This window comes from Anopheles maculipalpis, chromosome 2RL (assembly GCF_943734695.1).
Source record: "Anopheles maculipalpis chromosome 2RL, idAnoMacuDA_375_x, whole genome shotgun sequence".
NCBI lineage: Eukaryota > Metazoa > Arthropoda > Insecta > Diptera > Culicidae > Anopheles > Anopheles maculipalpis.
Window position 1 is genome coordinate 92675384 of NC_064871.1, and position 19247 is coordinate 92694630.

The 19247-nt window shown below is 45.6% G+C and overlaps 4 protein-coding genes across 5 annotated transcripts in view; 1 reads left to right on the top strand and 3 right to left on the bottom strand.

Moving 5' to 3' along the window:
• The window catches only part of LOC126568217 (26S proteasome regulatory subunit 7), a 277427-nt gene that overhangs the window by 145873 nt on the left and 112307 nt on the right, over window positions 1-19247 (bottom strand). The gene's annotated exons all lie outside the window — the stretch shown is intronic.
• The window catches only part of LOC126568448 (uncharacterized), a 271865-nt gene that overhangs the window by 84822 nt on the left and 167796 nt on the right, over window positions 1-19247 (bottom strand). The gene's annotated exons all lie outside the window — the stretch shown is intronic.
• LOC126567642 (RNA/RNP complex-1-interacting phosphatase homolog) lies at window positions 6636-13744 on the bottom strand. The gene is made up of 6 exons (XM_050223861.1): window positions 13725-13744; window positions 13547-13619; window positions 8318-8320; window positions 7340-7530; window positions 7215-7261; window positions 6636-7159 (listed from the first exon to the last, which is right to left on the bottom strand). Exons 1-6 carry the CDS (start codon window positions 13742-13744, stop codon window positions 6636-6638), a joined length of 858 nt encoding a protein of 285 aa, XP_050079818.1.
• LOC126568673 (importin-9) lies at window positions 14294-19014 on the top strand. The gene is made up of 7 exons (XM_050225187.1): window positions 14294-14417; window positions 14506-14765; window positions 14841-15273; window positions 15447-16248; window positions 16327-16492; window positions 17520-18732; window positions 18812-19014. The coding sequence occupies exons 1-7, from the start codon at window positions 14294-14296 to the stop codon at window positions 19012-19014; spliced, it is 3201 nt and encodes a 1066-aa protein (XP_050081144.1).

Below are 19247 nucleotides of genomic sequence, written 5' to 3' on the forward strand. Positions count from 1 at the left end.
GTTTCCAATCGCGTGGATCAGGCGAAGGCGGTGAGATAAAGCTAGGATTGAATGTACGAAGAATGCCCTCGGGGTAAACAGCCATGAAAATGCTGATTTACTGACGCATAAATAGGTGTGCTTTGCAGGAGATGATCTGTTCATTAGACGAGACCCCTTGAAAAGCCTAGCCCCTCCCCCCCTCCCCCCGAGAATCCTTGACTCATTGTCCTCCTTGATCCTGCCCAATGCTTGCAAAAATCCCGCCAAACCATGCTGAAGGTAGTTTGGCTCCGTACGGTTACAATTTTGTTTTACAGTGGCGGATCAAGTTGTTTGGAGGATCATGGCGGGATGGACATTGGGACCCGTTCACAGGAGGTTCCTTAGCCGTTACCTAATTGCGAGGTTACCTCATTGGTGAAGCTCGTCTCTGGTCACCCCTTGGTCGATGAAGCCCTCTGGTCGGCAAGGCATCGTTGGTCGGCGAGGCCCCTGGCGATTAATCCGCCACCATTTATAGAGACTTTGCGTCACTAAGACTACATACAAGGTGTTTGTACTGCATTCTACTCTAATAAAAGCAGAGTGCAGCATGTTTCAACTCTTAATTTCTCTATATAATAACGTTAGCGCCTTGCTACTGTTACCCATTTTGACCCCCAGTCCTGCAGTGTCCAGACTTACCGAATTAGCTTAACTAAGTCGAAAAAAAACCCAAAAACGGAGAAGTTCGGTGTCCGTCACATCCTTGCAACCTGTTTTCTATGATCTTTCCCCAAAGTTGGACAACAATAGCATTCCTTTAAGTTCATATTGGACTGTGCACCGTAATGACCGTAATGCTTCCCCTAAACCTCTTTTGAACGAACGATAACCACAGACAGCCCCAGTGGACAGGCCCGGCGGCCCCTGGTGCAATCGCACATAACTAAGACGGCGGTGGAATTCTTATGCGCTGCGTTTGCGTCGCTATATGTAGCGGTGCTTCTTCGGAGCAAATATTTGCTTTACAAAATCAAATCGTCAAACAGCGCTCTCAAATGGCGCGGTCGGTGTGTGCGTGTGTGTATGTGTGTAACGCTGGGACCCTCTGTTTCGGAACATATGCGCACGCGGGAATGTGTCCCGCATCCCGAACTGTCATCGAACTGTCTAGTAAGGTCTGGGGTCTTCCCTGTTTTACGGCACGATGCACGGTATGCCGGTGGTGCGATGCGCGCCTGTATTATTGTTTTGTCCCTTTTTTCTTTTTTTTTTGGTTAAACACCACACAAACCAGTGTGCACACTTTTATCCACACCGCCACTCGAAGGGTTTTTTGTTTTTAGTATTTCATCAGCCGTTGGTGGCGCGATTGTACCCACAAACACCACCCAACCGCCGGTGGGAAGTTCTATTGGTTCGATAAACCTAGCTGCGCTTCCCGTCCACCCGGCGTGGGCATATGGGTGTGGTACGGGCCACGACGGGATCCATCACCCATTCCACCTCCCCCTTCCTTCAACCCCCCCCATGTCCTCAGACACACATTTGTTTGCTCTGTTTGGTCTGCTTAAATCAAGGCGGTCCTTTCCAATAAGGGTCGCCCCGACTCTCGCCCCGAAAACGAAAATCAAAAGCAAAAAAAAAACACATCGTCTCTGTGCTTTCCTCGCGTTACTTAAGCCTCCCCGCGGGGGGGAAAAAGGTACTCTTGGAGGCGCAATGACGGCAGTGCGGTACATATGCAGTCGGGAGGTACTGTGGGAAAATGATGCTCACTATTGCGCACGAGTGCGCACGCAAACACTTACGAAGCGTGTGTATGTGTACTCGTTGTTGGTTGCTGGGTTTTGGAGCTTTACGCTTACAGCTCCACCGCAAGCTGTAGGCCGCATGTTGTAAGTGCCGCACCAAAACCTTCGAAATGAAGAGTAAAAGTACTCTCTGCCAAAGGGAAATTTTATTGCACCAACAAGAAAAAACAGGTATCAATACATCAACTTTCAATCGCCAATAGCAATTAGTGCATTAGTGGATCAGGTCAGCAACGACGGCGTGATAAGAGCAGGCGCAAATATTTAATTCAGTTCCACCCATGCCCACACACATGCCTAGCGCGCGTGATGAATGAGCACGGGTGGCTTATGAATGAATTTGCAAATGTGAATGAATGAATGGCAGGTGCTATAAATATGGCGAAGGGAAATGATAAAGGCCCGAACTACAATGGACGTAAGATTAGAGCCGGGACCATGAAGTAGTAATATGTATGAGTGTTCTTTTCTATCTCGCTCTGCCACACGGTATGCTAATTTTAGTAAGGAAATTTAAGCCATTTCCGGTTTACCAGGTTCTTTCTCATGGTCAGTTCTTTTGGCCAAATTGGAAGTTCATTCTGAAAGAAGAAGCACTGAGGAAGAATTAGGCATCTTCGACTGCAAGTTTTTCGGCGATCCTTCAGTGATTGCTAGTGCAACCACTTTCTACTCAATATGTCCCAATATGTCAATAAAAATACTTACAACAATTTTAAAATGGCAAGGTTTTCAAGGAAGAATCTTCGATGCAAAACAGAGTCAAGATTAACATTTGCTCAGCTAGCAACGAGGTCTCTTAGGTTCTTTCTGATTGAATGAATCTATCAAGCATATGGCTCTTGGATCGCCTCGCCAGCCAACTTTAAAATATTGATTGATTGACTGGCGTGATTATCTCCTCTGAACATGGAAAGATTTCTCACACAAGATGTCGGCTGAAAAAAATCCTTTTAATCCCAGCGTTTTATTCTTCGCCATTTGGAGAGATTGCTCTGTTATTGATGGGCCCCAGGATCACTGATTGAGAGCGTCAGGATATTGACGATCCCGAAGCAAGGCTAGCTTTTTCACCCGGGGCTTATTCTAAAAAACATGTTAACAAAACTGTGACAAACTTAATAGCAAAGTAATGAACGATGTTCGCGAAGGAAGTCGTGTTCGAAACAAATAGAGGAAGCGGCCATCTGGTCACTGTATACCGCATGTAGCGTATCCTCCTCGATGGTTAAAGTCTCAGGCTGCCAGAAAGTGGACGTCCTCGGTTGGTTCGCACTTCGATCGGCGACAAGAAAAGCTGTATCGATATGCCGTACTGGATAGATTATCCGACAGTGTGGCAAAAGCGATCAATAGTCTTAGAGACTCAAAGCCTCTAAAACGAAACCGAGCGAGGCCACTATCTGCAAACCTTCAATGCAACGATTGCTCAAAGTTGCCATAAATACAAAGCTCAGGGTTTACGAGTAAAAGCGACACTTAATGGCAAACCGGATCATAGCTCCATGGCTATCGTAGATTTTGTAAACATGAGAAATGAGTAATTTTTAAAAGGATCGATCCTACATCAAATTGGCTCACCGATATGGTTTTAAACATCCCGCAGGACTCATGGTGATTATCTTGGGAATTTTTTTCAAAGCTTACTCGAAGGTGAATATCGATATTTGGGTATTTTGGAGAAGAAGAAGGCCTGACGGTCTGACCTACTTGCTGGATAGTAAGTCCAGCAAGTATGTTGCCTCATAAAGATATATTTTTTCGCATTTTTAAGGACCAAACTTCTTCTTGGTTTAAGGACCTCTAAGATCACGCGCCGGCCATCAGATGGCTTTTTTAGACTTGCCAATACCACGTAGTTGGATAGTCAGTCCTCACTACGGTCCGGATGGGTTTTGGATCCCGGGGTCCAGCCGTTTGAAGACCGGCACCGCTGTAGCCAAGAAGAATTCAAAGAGGATCTTACAAAAGACGATCTTTTGGATAAGCAATAATGTCCAGTTTCATCCACGGTATGGTTTCTAAGCACCTGAAGTTCGATTAGTTCCCACCCTCTGCAATCAACAAATCCCTGCTATTTAGGAGAATGGGAGAAAAGTACTATTTAACTGCGCAATTGCCTATGAACTGATGATAATAAAAAAAGAGAATCTCTTCAGTGTGCTGTCCGAAAACAAAACGAAAGTCCCTTTCCTGCCAGCCGTGAAATGAAAAAGTCGGGTACAATGGAGACATTCCCATTTTCCATGTCGCAGGGAATCGCTTCCCTTTCATTTCGCTGTACAACCCCTACTGTTCCTTTCGCATACTAAAAGGATGGGCCAATAGAAGGTAATAGGGCGCCACATCCGAACCTGTCGTTCCTTGTCAGCAAACCAATTTACGTGCGATTAACATGCACAAGCGACCCGGTGACATCCACCATTCCTTTCGACTGGCTCTCCAACATTTTTCATCCGCAAGAAAACGGTAATGTTAAATTGCCAAATTGCCAAGGGCACACGTTACTTGGCAAATGGCACGTCAATTTCCAACACGCACACACACACCGGTCTGACGCCCCCACGCGAAAGGGCTGCTTTCTACTGTCTTGTCTGTTGGTTTGTCCATCATGACTGCTGAGTCTTGCACAGCTTTCGATGCATCCACGATCAAGCCGAGGGTGCCCCGGTCTCCACGATCGACACTCATTAACCATTTATCTCGTTATCTGATTGAGTGATGTTTGCCTTGGCCGCTTGCAACAGACACGCGCACACACATTGCTCATACGTACATATATTCATTTTCTCATTGCTTTCGTCAATTTCATCAACTTTTGTCAACGTTTTTCCGTTTGTCTTCTGCGGTTTCGTGACCGAGGGTTTCTCCGTGGCCTGCTGCTGCAGCGTGGTGTGGTTGCTCGGAAATATGTATATTTTACGTTTTTCACTTTTGCGCCCGAAAACCCTTTTACCCACCCCGATACCATCTCCACTCGCCCTTTTGCGCTCACGCATGGGGATTACATTATTTTTTCCTTCCTTTGCTTACTCGTCTTGTCTTGTCCTGTGTCTTGCTTGCTCGGCTGGCAACTTTTCTTCCCCTTTGTTGTGTGCCGTGCCCGTGCAGAGGACGTGTATGTTTCATGAATAATGCAAACTATTTTTATCGGGGTGGCCCTTTCATTGTAATGTGAGCGCGAGCGCGCGCACTTCCCTGTCACGACGTCTTTGTCGCGACGTCCTCATCATCACTAACTTCCCGAGCAGCCCAGCCGTTTTGGTAAGAGATGCTAGGCGTTTGTTTTTCGTTCTTATTTTTCTTCTTCTTTCGCTTCGTTTTCCTCTTATCGCTTCACAATTACACATCCACACATACATATATGCACTCACTTTCCTTTCCACTATCGCTGGGTATGTCCTTCACACCTCGAGGGCTAATAGATTCACTGATCGCGTATATGTAGCTGCCCATTTGATATATCATTAGAGTATAAAGTAGTATTAGTGTTTAATGAATCTTTTAGGAAGAATCGTTCATATCAATCTTCTGGATTGAAGAGTCATTCAAACCAAGAATCGATTCTCAAAAGAATCATCTTTAAAGAACAATAAATTGTTCGAGATTTACCTATCTTGGGAATAGAGATTCAGATGAATTGATTTAGCTGAAAGATTCTTTCCGATTCATTAGTCTGAATCATATTCACCTACTCATTATTTAGCGATCGATTTCAGGTAGCTCTTTCTTCAATATCAAAGGTAGCACAATTCGGCACTTGGCACAGGTTCTGCGAAAGGTCAAACATGGTTTGTCTGAAAAATTCTATGTTTGGCCCAAAAACACTCCTCGCTTCAGCCTTCGTGACATAATACGGTGTCACCTGTTAATCGGTCCCCACCGGTCCCCAGTGGTCAATGTATACTAGCTGACTATAGTGTCAACATTTGAAACCTTTATCTCTTAATTTTGCGAGAAGTCTGCCGTTGTGTCATATTTCCTGCTGTCCGGGATACTAACGAGGAAATATCTAACAAATTCTGACCCTTCTGGAGAAGGGAAAGTTTATAGAGTTGGAGCCTGGAGCCTGTTCATCGGGGCCATTTTAAACCACTGGCACATTAAGCAGAAGCTGCGGTACACAATAAATGAAAAGGACAACATATTTATTTATAATTAATTATGACGGCCCAGTGCCGTATTGTTAAAAGGACAACATATCCCGTTTCATTTTTTTCCATGGAAAGCATTGACCAATGTGATTTTTAGTACCAGCAGCCTCCCAATAGTTACCAAACATGCCTTAAAAAGGGCCACAAAGATGGTGAAGCGATGTTGTTTTTGCTGAAAAAAGAAGCGGTTGGGGCGATTTTCTAGATCAACATTTATGGCTTTTTCCTAAAGTTAAAGTTCAGTTGAAGATTTATTCATAGTAGTTTAATTCTACCACGCATCGGAAAAAGTTGCTTTTTTTGCAATGCACACGTTACTTGCCATAACGAAGCCGTGAAACGATCTACTCGCTCGAGACTCGTGTGACAGCGTAAAATAACGCGCGTCTGATTAGCGTACCGAGCACGGGAAAGACATCCGTTACGTTTCCAGTACCGATATTCGCTGGTCAATTATGCGACATCACACACGCGGAGAATCATCATACACTTTCCGCGAAGAATAAGAATTCTGATCGTTCGTTCGTTCGATGCATTCACACATTCTTATTCCTCCCACTTTGCTAGCATTTTCTTTCTGCTCTTTGTGCTTTAGTATAATGATCGCGCTTTTTATAGTTTTTTTTTTATTTGTATAAAGTAAACATTCTTAATAAATCCAATAGAAATGATCGATTTGAAAATCTTAACACTATCCAACCACTTATTCAAACCTTGAGTGCTTTCCTGTTTCTTTTGTTAAAGCGTTCCGGTAAGATGGAACCCGGAAATTGTGCGTACTATGCGATACGACACGTCTGACTGTAGGGTCCCATTTCAACTGGTTACGGTCTGATGTTGTGTACATGTTGAAACGTTCATGATGATTATTGTCATAGCCATACGCTGGTCTCATATGATCTCTTGAAGCTGAATTGTCGTAACTCCGATATGACCTGTCTCGCTGCATTCCTGCTGAATCCTCCTCCCGGTTCTGCCGTGACCACCTATTCCTGTCCTGTACTGTATCATACTGTTTAGATATGTATACCGGCTCTTCTCGTCTGCCCGGCAACATACATTGCAAGTTTTCCAAGTAGTTATTGCGCTCCATTTCGTGGCCACGTTTTGTGTTAAACAATTGTATTGCTTCCATTGGATCATATCCTAGCTCTTGGATCATATAGGTACAGATGAGATACCCGGTGCGGTTCAAACCATGGGTACAGTGTACACCTATCAGCTTCCCTAGAGTGGGATGGTATCAGAACATGTGACATCTGGAAATGATTGATTTACTTACTCTCGTTTCTAGAATCGTTCCGGAAGTTTTTCACTAGACGAATGAAACTGAAATCAATATAGAAATGCCATGCGAAACCCATTATTGAAAAGCTGATGCGGATTTTTGACCGTTAGTCGTCTTACCGCTTTACTAGAAAGTGCTTTGGTACCATTTTACCCGGGATCGATACCTTAACATGATCGATCCCATTTGAGGTGAACTCGCGCGGATTGTAGTAGCGCTTTGTATTTGTTAGATCAATGATCAAACCTACATTTAGCTGCAGCATGACATCTTCCGGTGTAAATCGTGCGTGTGAAGGGACGAATATGTTCTGCAGAAATAGAAATAAATAATATGTTAATACTAAATTGATATCTTATCTCTCTCTCTCTCTTTCTCTCTCTCTCCCTCCCTCTCTCTCTCTCTCTCTCTCTATCTATCTATCTATCTATCTCTTTTTAAGACGCTTTCAAGAGTTTTTAATGATGAATACCTCCTAAAGCATTCATTCCTTTTTAATGCGAACGAGACTTTTAAAACAGAAGAAAGTAGCTTGGCCATTTCCGTGGCTAACTCATCTCTTAACCTAACGACCATGTGGAATGGGTCCTTGCGAGGGTGAACGGTGCATCAAAATCATCCTTACGATTAGACACATTGAAAACCACTGTGCACATAAACCTCAACTCAACCCAAACCTCAAATGACGCGCGGCTAACAACATAACGCGCAAGCTCTATCATATTGCAGTACACTCCCAATTGAATGTACCTTCCCCCAACCCTTCCGGAGTGCCCCGGTGCGTTCATTAGCGCACAAACCTTGATCTTACCCGTTCGATCTCTAATCAAACACTAATCACCAGTGTAAACTTCATTTACCCCCGCGAGAATTCCCGGGGAAGAGTGAAATGATTGGTTTGAGCAAACCTCATCACCACTAATCGTTCCTTTACATGAGTTTTTACTGCAGCACCCCAACCCCAACCGGTATGCCGTGTCCTTTATAGGTGGATTTAATTTCCGGAAGAAAAAAAAAAGAAGTAGCCTAGTCAGGATTGCTGGAATGTGTCGCGCTGTTGCGGTGCAAAATCTTGAAGTGAAGGAGGGGTCCACCACATCCTTCTTGCTTTTTTTTCCCACACACGGGTTGGGGGAAATGTGACGAATCGATCGATTTGGCGATCGAACGTCGCCGGTGGTCTACTTTCAATTATATATGAGGCACCATCACCAAGAAGAGGGGCCGCCTATAGCGCGAGGCGCGGTATGGACACCACAGAAAGGGAGCAAAAAAATATTAATTATCAATAATAATACATTAAAACCGTATCCCCCGCGCCTCCCTATATCAAGATCGTACTCGCTACGGCGGGAGGGTTCCGGCGACAACATTGCCAACATCTCTTGGGAAATTGTGAGGAAGCGCGCGCGCGCTCGCACGCATGCTAGCGCGATCATATTACCTCCTTTCGATCTTTCTGTGCTGTCCCCTTCTGCTATCAGAGACTGTTTTGCTGCTGTTGTTGTTTTTAATTAATACATCGCGACTTCAATCGGGCCCGGACAACGAATATATGTCGTCAGTTCTGGATGGGCGATAGGGCCCGCGAAACATTGAGCCCTGATGCCTTCTGAGTGTTGAATGTGGCAGTGATGCTGATGATGATGATGATGATGATGCTGTTGATGAGCCTTTCTGTCCACTATCCACCCAGACAGATAGCACACCATCGGGTGATCGAATCTTCACGGATCAGTCAGGCTGTGGAATGCGCGCGAAAAGACAAAGTGCGTGGAATGGCCGAAGAATGGCAAGGAAAACAGTGAGCCGCACGAGTGCCGCCACCGCGATGGATTGTTTCGAAATGAAGCAGCCACATTGAATCATGCCAGCATGGACGACACTCGATGAGGCGTCCCCCGACACAGACACAGAGGACACACAGAACGCGGGGGAAACTGTTGTGTTGATAGTGTTGTTCGCCAAGGCGAGGCCGAGAATGTTTGTTATATTACATTTTACATAATAATAGCTTACCGCACTCGCGAGGACTCCTCGAGGACTCCTGTCTTTCTCTCTCTCTCTCTCTCTCTCTCTCTCTCTCTCTCTCTCTCTCTCTTTCTTTCTTCCTGTCTTGCTCGCTTTGTCTGGGTGCCAAATATGAGGAAATGGGTTTTCCGAGACCCCATACTATCTGTGGTACAAGAGCATATCTCGCAGCTATCAAAATATAATCGCACCCAACTCTTGACCGCGCAAAGAAGCAACCTATCCGCACTCGTTCGCGCTTGTAAACTGCGTGCAAATACTAATGAACACTCTCTTCCTCTCCCAGTTCTTCTGCCGCAGTCTGTGTGTGTGTGTGGTGGACCCCGGTGAAAAGTGCACACAGATCTCCGTTATCGATCCGTTTACATCGGTTCCTCCCATCGCATCGGTGATGGACGCGACCACCACGGGTGAGGTTGACCGTGGCCAGCAGACGACTACTGCCTTTGCCGAACGAAATTGCCTGCGAGAAACGGACATTGCCACACTACAACTCTCTACACACATGGAGCAAAGGAATCGATCCGGATCGATGATGATCACCATCATCGTTGATCGTCGCCGATATCATCACACAATATTTTGTTGTTGTTATTATTGTTATTACTACTACCGCTACCACTACCAACCCGGTCACCAACTGCCTCCAGCTTCGGGTTGCTCGCTCGGTAGGGCGGAAAAAGATAAATTGCACAATTAAGACATTCTTCTGCTTGATCCGCAACACGCATCCTTCTGTGGCGCGCGCATGAAGGATGTGTTAAACTTTGTAATAATCCTACCACCACCAGACATACACACACACCTTCCCCGACCGATCGAGGAATGCACTGTGTGTTTGCGCTGGTGCCCTTTAGAAACACTGGCAAACGGTAGCGCCCAAAAAGGGGCAATAATGATGATGGAGCTGTACGGTGTGCTGGATATTACTGTTTGTTTAAGTGCGGGAAAGAGAAAGAGTGAAGGTGTGGAAAGTATCCCACACAGACGCAGGTGGTCGATTGCGCGACCATATCGCAAACGTAAAGTGTCCGGTCCAACGTGCAATTTACACGCAGGGAAATAACTACAATCAACATGAATGCTGCTTGATTTTTACCGAGGGCTTTCCTTTTTTCACTTCTCGTTAATAAAATGGGATGCCCGGACCAGAGGTGCGGGGACAAGACAGTGTGGATGTGATGTTTATACGTTGCATTAAATCATAATCGGAGACTGAATACGGCGGGGCAGAGAAACATAGCATTAGGAGCTCTGTCCGCTTCCTAATGGAATTATTGAAAGGTGATGCAGCAATTGTCATCACATCAGATGCGTTTTTAGTTTAGAAGATATTTGAAAAAAGCTTCTTGATTGTCTTATTTGGGGGCTTCCTCTTATTGGCTAAGGGACCTGCTAATTCACGCTGGCCATCGAAAGGCTTACAAGACTTGCTGATATCTCGTAGTTGGATAGTTAAGTTCTCACTACGGGTGAACCGTAGTCCTGACAAAATTTGAACCCAAACCCGGCACTATGTCCGCCAAATTATCTCACTCATCAGGTACTACCTACAGCCGTTTTTTTTTTTTGCCGCTCATCGGAATATAAGCTCACCGAATCCTAGTGGCAAGTCGCCTCCGTTCTACAAAATGAAGCGCGTGTGTCATTGTACAACGACTCTTCCATTATCGCACCACACATACGGGGTTCAAACCCGATATATGACGTTAAAAACGTTGAACGGTCTTGGCATGTCGATTCTGGCTTAATTGATGTGATTTTACCCGGAGCTGGACAGTCGGTCAAGGGTACGGGGAAAACGATACCCGTCCTGCCGTATGAAGATCAGCGCCTCCTTGAAGATGCTCCCGCGCAGTGGCGAATTTAATTGTTGCTGGAGTGGGTGGTGCCTAGCCCTCCGGGACAGCTGCTATAAAGGGGCCTCATAAAGGGGGCCCACGTATTAAGCTTGACATTAAGAAACTGGATCCGTCACTGCTCCTTGATGTATTGGTCGCAAGGAATTGCCGGTTTCAAGGGTTTAAAGGAGAACGGCCAAGTTCGTAATTATTGGCTCAAACAAGAGATTTTAAAGTTTCCCATCCAACTTCCAGTAATCCTTACAAGTCGGATGAGCTTGGCTGGGAGGATTCTAATAGGGGTCACATGCAACCTCTGGAATGGAGGAATACTTTCTGTTTCGAATCTCTCTCTCTCTCTCTCTCTCTCTCTCTCTCTCTCTCTCTCTCTGACATTTTTCAATCATCTCTTCGAAGAATGGGACAAATTGATAGTATAGTCGCACTGATTATACACAGTACATCGAATCGCTACACCATACCTCCATAATAATTTGATCAAGTTTCATTTTCGAAAGCTGCACCATCATTATTGCTTAGTATGACCGAGAAGGGATTCGTTTACCTAACAAAGAAATGATAAAGAAGGAGTTTTTCTGATAAAGTTTACATGAAAATAGTGACTTCTAGTCGTTGCGTCAATAAGAAGAAAGGGATTCGATCAACCGGGAGGGAAGCATAATTACAATCAATGTTGCGAGTGTTTTGCTTCAAGTGATGTCTTGGTTGTGGCCAACCCTGGACGAACAAAGTTGATCGCCGCAAGCACAAACAGAAGGCACAACAACGGGAGACTTCTTTCCTTTGCCACCAGGTGCTTACCTTGGGGCACCGCTTCGAACTTTACGATTGGTGTCTTTTGTAAAAGGAATGATGAATCACCGCCGGTGCAAATGGCGTTTGCACATATGCGGGGAGAAATTGTATGTGCAGTGTGCTGCTGCGGGCAACACAACTCTTCCTATTTTTTTTTTACTCTAGACTCTCCCGAGAGTGAGGAGATGCGTGATGTGTCATGCATGATCCGTAGACACATAAATAAACCCACTAACCAGTGCACGGGGCACGTCCAAATGTGTGCACAACATACATACGAACGATTCGCACGAGCAGATCGAGCTCCAAAAATGGGACAAACTTAAAGGATTACGAATCATACCGCCACCCCCCCCCCGGGCCACTCTTCCGACACGTGTGAGCGACGCTAAGGAGAAGGTAGGTTGGCAGGGAGGGAGGATCGTGAATTGAAAAAAAATGCCGCCGTCCCAGCGCAAATCAGAAAAGGCACTATCTCCGGTGACCATCAGTCTGTCGGGCCGATGCATAATCGCGTGCGCGTACCGCCGTACAATATGGAATACTGCCGTTGCTTTGCTATGCTCTGTTGTCGCAGGCGGATTGGTAGTAGTAAAGGAAAATTATGGTTCCGTTCTTTTTCCGGGGTGAACGACATCACATTTAAACAAAAATTTGCTCCTCTGTTCCGTCAAAAAAAAAAAAACCACTCCTATGAATTAGATTACATGATCGACTCTCCTATTATCGCTTCTGAGTTCCTTGGAGCGATTGCTCCAAATATTGTTCCTATCATCGACGTTCCTAATATCGCTGCTGAGTTCCTTGGAGTTATCGCTCCAAATATTGTTTCTATGATCGACACTCCAAATATCGTTGTATAGTGCCTTGGAGCGATTGCTCTAAATATTCTTGCACAGATCCTTGGAGTGATCGTTCCAAATATTTAATTTTATTAGAGTCGTGGTCTTAACACAATTAAACCAAATCGATAACCATAGTAACAGTTTTGCATCGCCAAAAATAAATGTTTTGCCTGCGAACAAGCGTTGTAAAGAAGCGGGCAAAGATCCGAGAGAGCTTTGAGTGAGTCAATATCCCTCGATCGGATTTGAGGGAGCGAGATCAAAATTTTAGTGGGCAAAAGCACAAGAAGGAAAATTTGCTCTATGGGTGTTTCCTCGACCTTCTACTTCTAGTTCACGCCGGCAGAAGGTCTTACTAGAATTGAATGGCTTACTAGATATGTCGATACCACGTAGTTGGGTAGTCTGTCCTCACTACGGGGATCCGGATGGGATTTGAACCCCGGTCCTGTCGTTTGAAGACCGGCGCCTCTGTCGCCTACACCACCGGGTGGCCGGCCACCCTAATGCATTATCTACCACGTAGAAAACCCTGTTGGAGCGGTTCCGCTCTTCTTAAGGTGTGAACGGACTCCGCTCGTTCTTTTTTTTCGGAACCTTTCCCATCACTAGCCAGCAGCAGAATGTGTTTTGTCTTGTTCGTCTCCTGTCGCCTATTTCTTCAAAATCGCTGATCGGATCGTAAATCGGTACAGTAGCAATTGCCTCACGGAAAACGGCGTCCGACGAGTTTCCGCACATCATGAATAAACAAAAATCCCTCCCTCCATCATACAATGGAAAGCGTACTCACCCGCGACAGTGGCACCTTTAGCGGAATGAATGTGTCTACTAGCACTTCCCCATAGTTTGTGTAGTCATTCCAGCTGTAAGAAAGTAAACCAAAAACAACAAATTAGATGAAGCTAATCGTGTCAATCTTCTATTTAGGTGTAAAATGAGAAAAAAAAACAGATCAGCAAACACTTTACCCTTTCGGTACGGAACCCATTTTTTGTTTGTTTAAGCGTCTTCAATTTTCGTCAACAATGGTTTATGCAATTGTTGATTGACATCGCGAATGACAGTCCAACGCTACATGCTGTTTTGCTATAAAGCCATGACGCATGGCTTTATAGCATGGCATGGCTGAAGCATTTTAAATGGTTTTTTGTTATTTTCCACGGCAGAAAATGTGCAACAATGTGTAACGATGCATCTTGAATTTGTTATTATTTATATTCAACAATATAGCAATACGGCCTGGCCGTCCCTTATGAATAAAAAAAAAAAAAAAATATTCAACAATAGAATCACTTGATCGCTAATTTTGTTAGTTTTCGATGCATGAAAATGGTTGTCTCACCTTCTGTCCTACAACTGCCAACAACAGGGAATTCCCTGTTTAAATCTTTTGACAGCTGCTTGAGCAGTGAAAAGCCGGGAAATAGTTGTTGTTTTGCTTGATTTGGCCGAAAACCTAAACCAACCCCGCAAAGTACCACGAGGCCTTTGGCCGGACGAATTATTTCTGTGCGCTCCTTTAGGTTCAATCGCTACGATGGCACAAAACTCGGATGCCGTTAAACAGGCAATGTTTGAGGAGCTGCAGAAGGTATTACACCCGGACTCGGAGCAGCGTAAATCGGCCGAAGCACGGTTGGGGCAGCTAAAGTTTACCGAATGTACGTATGGTTGGGGGGGGGGGGGATAACTTGGGAACCGCTCAACCGAAATGTTGATATCCGGTATCACGTTACACCGTTACAACAGGGTATGGAGTGATTTTGGCCGAGTTTACTATCGAACAGCAGATACACATTGGCATACGGCAGCTGGCCTCGGTAATGCTAAAACAGTACGTCAACGATTGCTGGGTCAATGAAGGTGAGGTCGATGATAACGGGTATCCGATTGTGGTTGATGGAATTGGTCGAACCGGTGCCACCACATCGGCACTGCTCGTAAACGATGAGGCAAAGCGGCGGATAAAACAGATCCTGCCGGAGGGAATGTACGATGAAAACAGCAAGGTATAAGAGGGTTAACCATCGCAAGAAAAACATATCCCCTGTTCAATACGTTTCTCTCTTCCTTCCGACCACCAGATCCGTTCGGTCGTCGCCTACTGCATAGCGAACATCGCCCTGTACGATTGGCCCGGGGATTGGCAGGAACTGTTCGACGCGATTGTAAAGTGTTTAAGCGGCACGGAAAACTCCGTCGACGGTGCGATGAAGGTGTTGGTCGAGTTTACGCTCGAGCTCGGCCGGCAGGTGGGTGAAGTGGCCCCGTTAATACTGTCCGAGGTGTATCGCATCTTTACCGCCGCCGACCAATACAACATTACCGCACGGAAGTATGCGGTCGAAATTTTGTACTCACTGTTGCGCAGCATCAACACGCATATTGAAACGCGCCAGGAGAAGTCGGCCATTCTAAACCCAGTACTGCCCAACTTTATGCAACGGCTGATAGAGGGATTAACGGCGCCGAATGGTCCACACAGCAGCTTTCAGCTGAAAACACAAATTATTAAAAGTAAGCCTCTAAAGAGATGTGGGATTAGTGATGGGAATAACAACTCCTTTCAAAGATTTAAATCCCTAACGTACTCTTATTCAATACGCATAACACACTAGATGGGATGGATTTGTTCCATTACGATTAATCTACCTTTCATTTGTCCTTCACCCCCGCACACATTCACACAGTTCTTAAGTACATGATTTCCGACATGCCCAAGTTTGTGCAACCGTACGTCGGTACGATCCTGCCCACGATCTGGCAGCTCTTAACGCAGCTGGCCGACTTTTACGTGAAGGTGGTAGTGAACGAAATTGAAGCCGCCCCATTCAATGGCCCCGACCAGGACGAGGATGTGGTGGATGATTTTGTGCAAATGATATTGCAAATTTTTGAATTCGTCCACACGATCATCGAGCGGAGACGGTACAAGCCGGCGATTATGAATGTACTCACCGATCTCGTGTACATTACTGTGCTTTACATGCAAATCACGGAGGAGCAGACGCGTCATTGGGACGAAGATCCGGAAAAGTTTGTCAACGATGAGGATGAGCAGGGCGTTGAGTTTACGATACGCGTGACGGCCCACGACGTGCTGGAGATAGTGGAGTATGAGTACGAAAGTCAGCTGCTGCCCTGCTTTACGGAGGCACTCGGGAAGCATAGTGCCGTGGCGGAGGTGGACCGTAATGCGGGCAATCCGCACTGGTGGAAAATACATGAATCGTCTATGTTGGCGGTCGGTTTGTTTAAGGACATGATCGTCGAAAGTCCGGCAAGCTTCGATATGGGCCAATATCTGGCGCTGGTTAAGATGCTGATGGAAAGTCACGCGTCGCCGTATCTGCTCGGGCGCTGTCTTTGGTTGCTGAGTCGGTTCTGCCGGTGTGACATACTACGGCAACCGTTTATGGAGCAGATTGTGAACGTTACGGTGAACAGTTTGTCGGTGGATAAGCCGATCGTGCTGAGAATAATGGCTGCACGGTAATAATGCGAACCCGAGAGGGGTGGTGGTTGATCGATCTCTTTTTATTTATTTGCTTCCTTTCTACTTAAATGCAGTGCAATTCATGGCTTCTGTACCAATTTGAAAAGCAACGAGGACGAACGCCACGTACTGATCATGTCCAAGCTGGAGCACTTTTTTGACGGGCTGGTTGGATTGTTTGAGCAATCACAAAACACGGTACTTGGACTGCTGCTGGAAGCGCTAAGCGCAATCATTTCGGTACGTAAAACAGTTGATGTATTGCCAAGCATGCACAATGTTAAAATATTGTACTTTGATCTCAATTATCTATGGTTGCTAGGTACCAACAAATTTATATTAAGTTTGTCCCAATGTGTCGAACGAGTTTTGAAGAGAAAATAAGGATTTTAGTAACGTTCAAACATGCGCTTCTTTTGAAGTGCTTTTGCGTAATGAATTAATTTAAAATAAATTTATCATTTTTGTCAGTGCACCGTCTTGAAAAGTCTCAGAAATTTTTACACCACGAAATTGGATTTTTTGGTTCGATTTTGTCAATCAATTCAATTTGTCGTTTCATCTGATCTATTTCCACAGCAACTTTAAACGTCCCGGGTCACGGAAAATTTCAAACTGTTGAAATCAATGTTTTTTTTCCCCCCTAAAAATCCTATAATACCATGACCATTCTAATCCAGATCCCAAAAATTCCAATCAAACCCCTAAAGAATCTCAATCGAATCCTTATAGAATCCCAATCGGAAGAAAGCCTACTCGGTTCGAATAGGATCCAAACGTTCCAATCCCAATGCAATCCGAATCTGCCAACTCCCTAATACGATATAAGAAAGTACAGTTATCCTAAGTTAACATACTTCTACCACACCGAAAAATGACCACATGTGCTTTATCAGTTATTAGAACACGATACAAAAGGAAAAATACGATAAAGCAATATCTAATCAGCAGCTCGTTCTGAAGGAATAATCGCACCTGACTTAAACGCCTTTTTTATCTTTATTGACACTACACTTATTGCGAATCTCCAAGTCTTTCACTGTGATTTGCTTTGGTATCAATGGATTATATGTCCAGCTTTTGTGTTTGGCTCTGACAATTAAATTATATCAATCATGTAATATTTGTATGGGACTTTAACGCGGTTGTATGGTTGAAAGATCAACCGGATAGGTCTCTGTGTATTGAGATAGTCTCCGTACTATCTCAATTTTAGTAAAATAAAATAACAAAGAACTCCTTGTCTAATTATTTGCTCCAAAAACAGTTCGATATAAACGTTACGGCTACACTCTGCCCGAAGGTGATCGGCGTCACCATGACCGTCTTCCAGAAGTATCACGACGATCGCTTCCTGCTCGAGATGGTACAGGACGTGCTGAAGATCCTGTCGCAGAACCCGTTCTGCTTGCTACCGTTGCAGGAACGCATCATCCCGACACTCGTTACCATCCTGAACCAGGACCAGACTGTGGGCGATTATCAAAAGCTTTCGCCAGAAATAGCGCTGGACGTCCTGCAAACGCTCGTAAAGTACTCCCAAGCTCCCCTAAACGACGCCATGATTGAAAGCGCCTTCCCGTCCGCTGTTCACTGCATCCTGCGCGCGGAAGATCACTCGGTCATGCAGGCGGGCGGTGAATGTTTGCGTTCCTTTCTGGCCGTCTCACCGGAGCAGATCTGTCGGTACAAGAATGGTGAGGGGCTGAACTATGTGCTGCAGGTGGCCACCATGTTGCTCAATCCGATGAACAAGGAATCGACCGCTTCGTTCATTGGCCGGCTGGTGATTACGATCATCACCAAAGTGGGCGCACTGTTGGGTGATTCGGTTGATCTGCTGCTAAAGGCGGTGCTCAGCAAAATGCAGCTGGTGAAGAGCTTGAACGTGATCATGAGTTTGGTGACGATCTTTGCCCATCTGATACTGCTCCAGCTGGATGCGGTTATGAACTTTCTTAGTACCGTGCCCGGCCCGACTGGTGAAACGGCCATGAGCTTCGTGCTGGCGCACTGGCTTAGCCGGCAGCATCTGTTCTATGGACAGTACGAACGGAAGGTGACGACACTGGCGCTCTGCAAACTGTTCGAGCACGGTGTCACCACGAAGGACGATCGCCTAAACACGGTTATGATCAAGGAGCAGGTACCGGTGGTAGCAGCAGGAGCAGCAGCTGCTGGAGCTGGAGCGGCGGCGAGCAACAGCGTGGTGGGCAATAATAATGGCACCGCACGGCGTACCCGGTCGGTCACGGCGAAAACACCAACCGTGTGGGTTGATACGCCGGTTTTGTTGAAGATTTTTAAGCTTTTGCTGCACGAGCTGGACAGCTTGCGTGAGGTAAAGGAGGCGCACCTAAAGAACCAGGATATTGGGGACGACGAAGGGAACAGTTCGAGCGATGACGATACGGACGAGGCCAGTGTAGGAGATGGTGGAAAGCTGTCCTATATGGCGTTGTTTACTCAGCTGGATGAAGGTATGGGAGGATTGTTTCGCCTATTTTTTCGAGGCGTTCTTTTTTTACTTCAACTACCCTTTTCCCGCTCTTCCAACAGGCGACGAGGACGATGAGGAGGACGAGGATGACCGGCAGCTGATGGCAGAACTGATGAACGATCCCATCTTCCAGTGCGACACGATGGAGTACTTGATCAAGTTTTTCGAAAGCTTTAGCCAGCACGAGAACTTCCTTGCCTTTTTGGAGAAAATCGACGAGACGGAGAAAAAGATACTGAAAACGTTCAACATTGCTTCGTAATGTAATCGATCGTCCCGGCCCCATCGGGAAGGCGTAAAACGCGTTAATCTGATCGAAACACATCACAACAATCATCATGTACATCATCAATGTGATTCCAACTTACATTTCGTAAATATACATTCATTGCGTAGCAATCACACTACACTAGACTTATTGGAAAAGATCACGTGAACTTTAGATGTCCCTAATAGGACATCACTGATCAACACCTTTCTGGTATGGCATGTGTC

Bases quoted from the DNA above. Each gene is read 5' to 3' on its own strand.
- LOC126567642 (XM_050223861.1), bottom strand. From the start codon at position 13,744: ATGGGTTCCGTACCGAAAGG. The intron at 13,620-13,724 runs GTAAAGTGTTTG...ACTTTCTTACAG, and splicing joins ATGGGTTCCGTACCGAAAGG to CTGGAATGACTACACAAACT. The intron at 7,262-7,339 runs GTAAGACGACTA...TATTGATTTCAG, and splicing joins AAGCACTTTCTAGTAAAGCG to TTTCATTCGTCTAGTGAAAA.
- LOC126568673 (XM_050225187.1), top strand. From the start codon at position 14,294: ATGGCACAAAACTCGGATGCCGTTAAACAGGCAATGTTTGAGGAGCTG. The intron at 16,493-17,519 runs GTACGTAAAACA...CTCCAAAAACAG, and splicing joins CGCTAAGCGCAATCATTTCG to TTCGATATAAACGTTACGGC. The intron at 18,733-18,811 runs GTATGGGAGGAT...CTCTTCCAACAG, and splicing joins GTTTACTCAGCTGGATGAAG to GCGACGAGGACGATGAGGAG.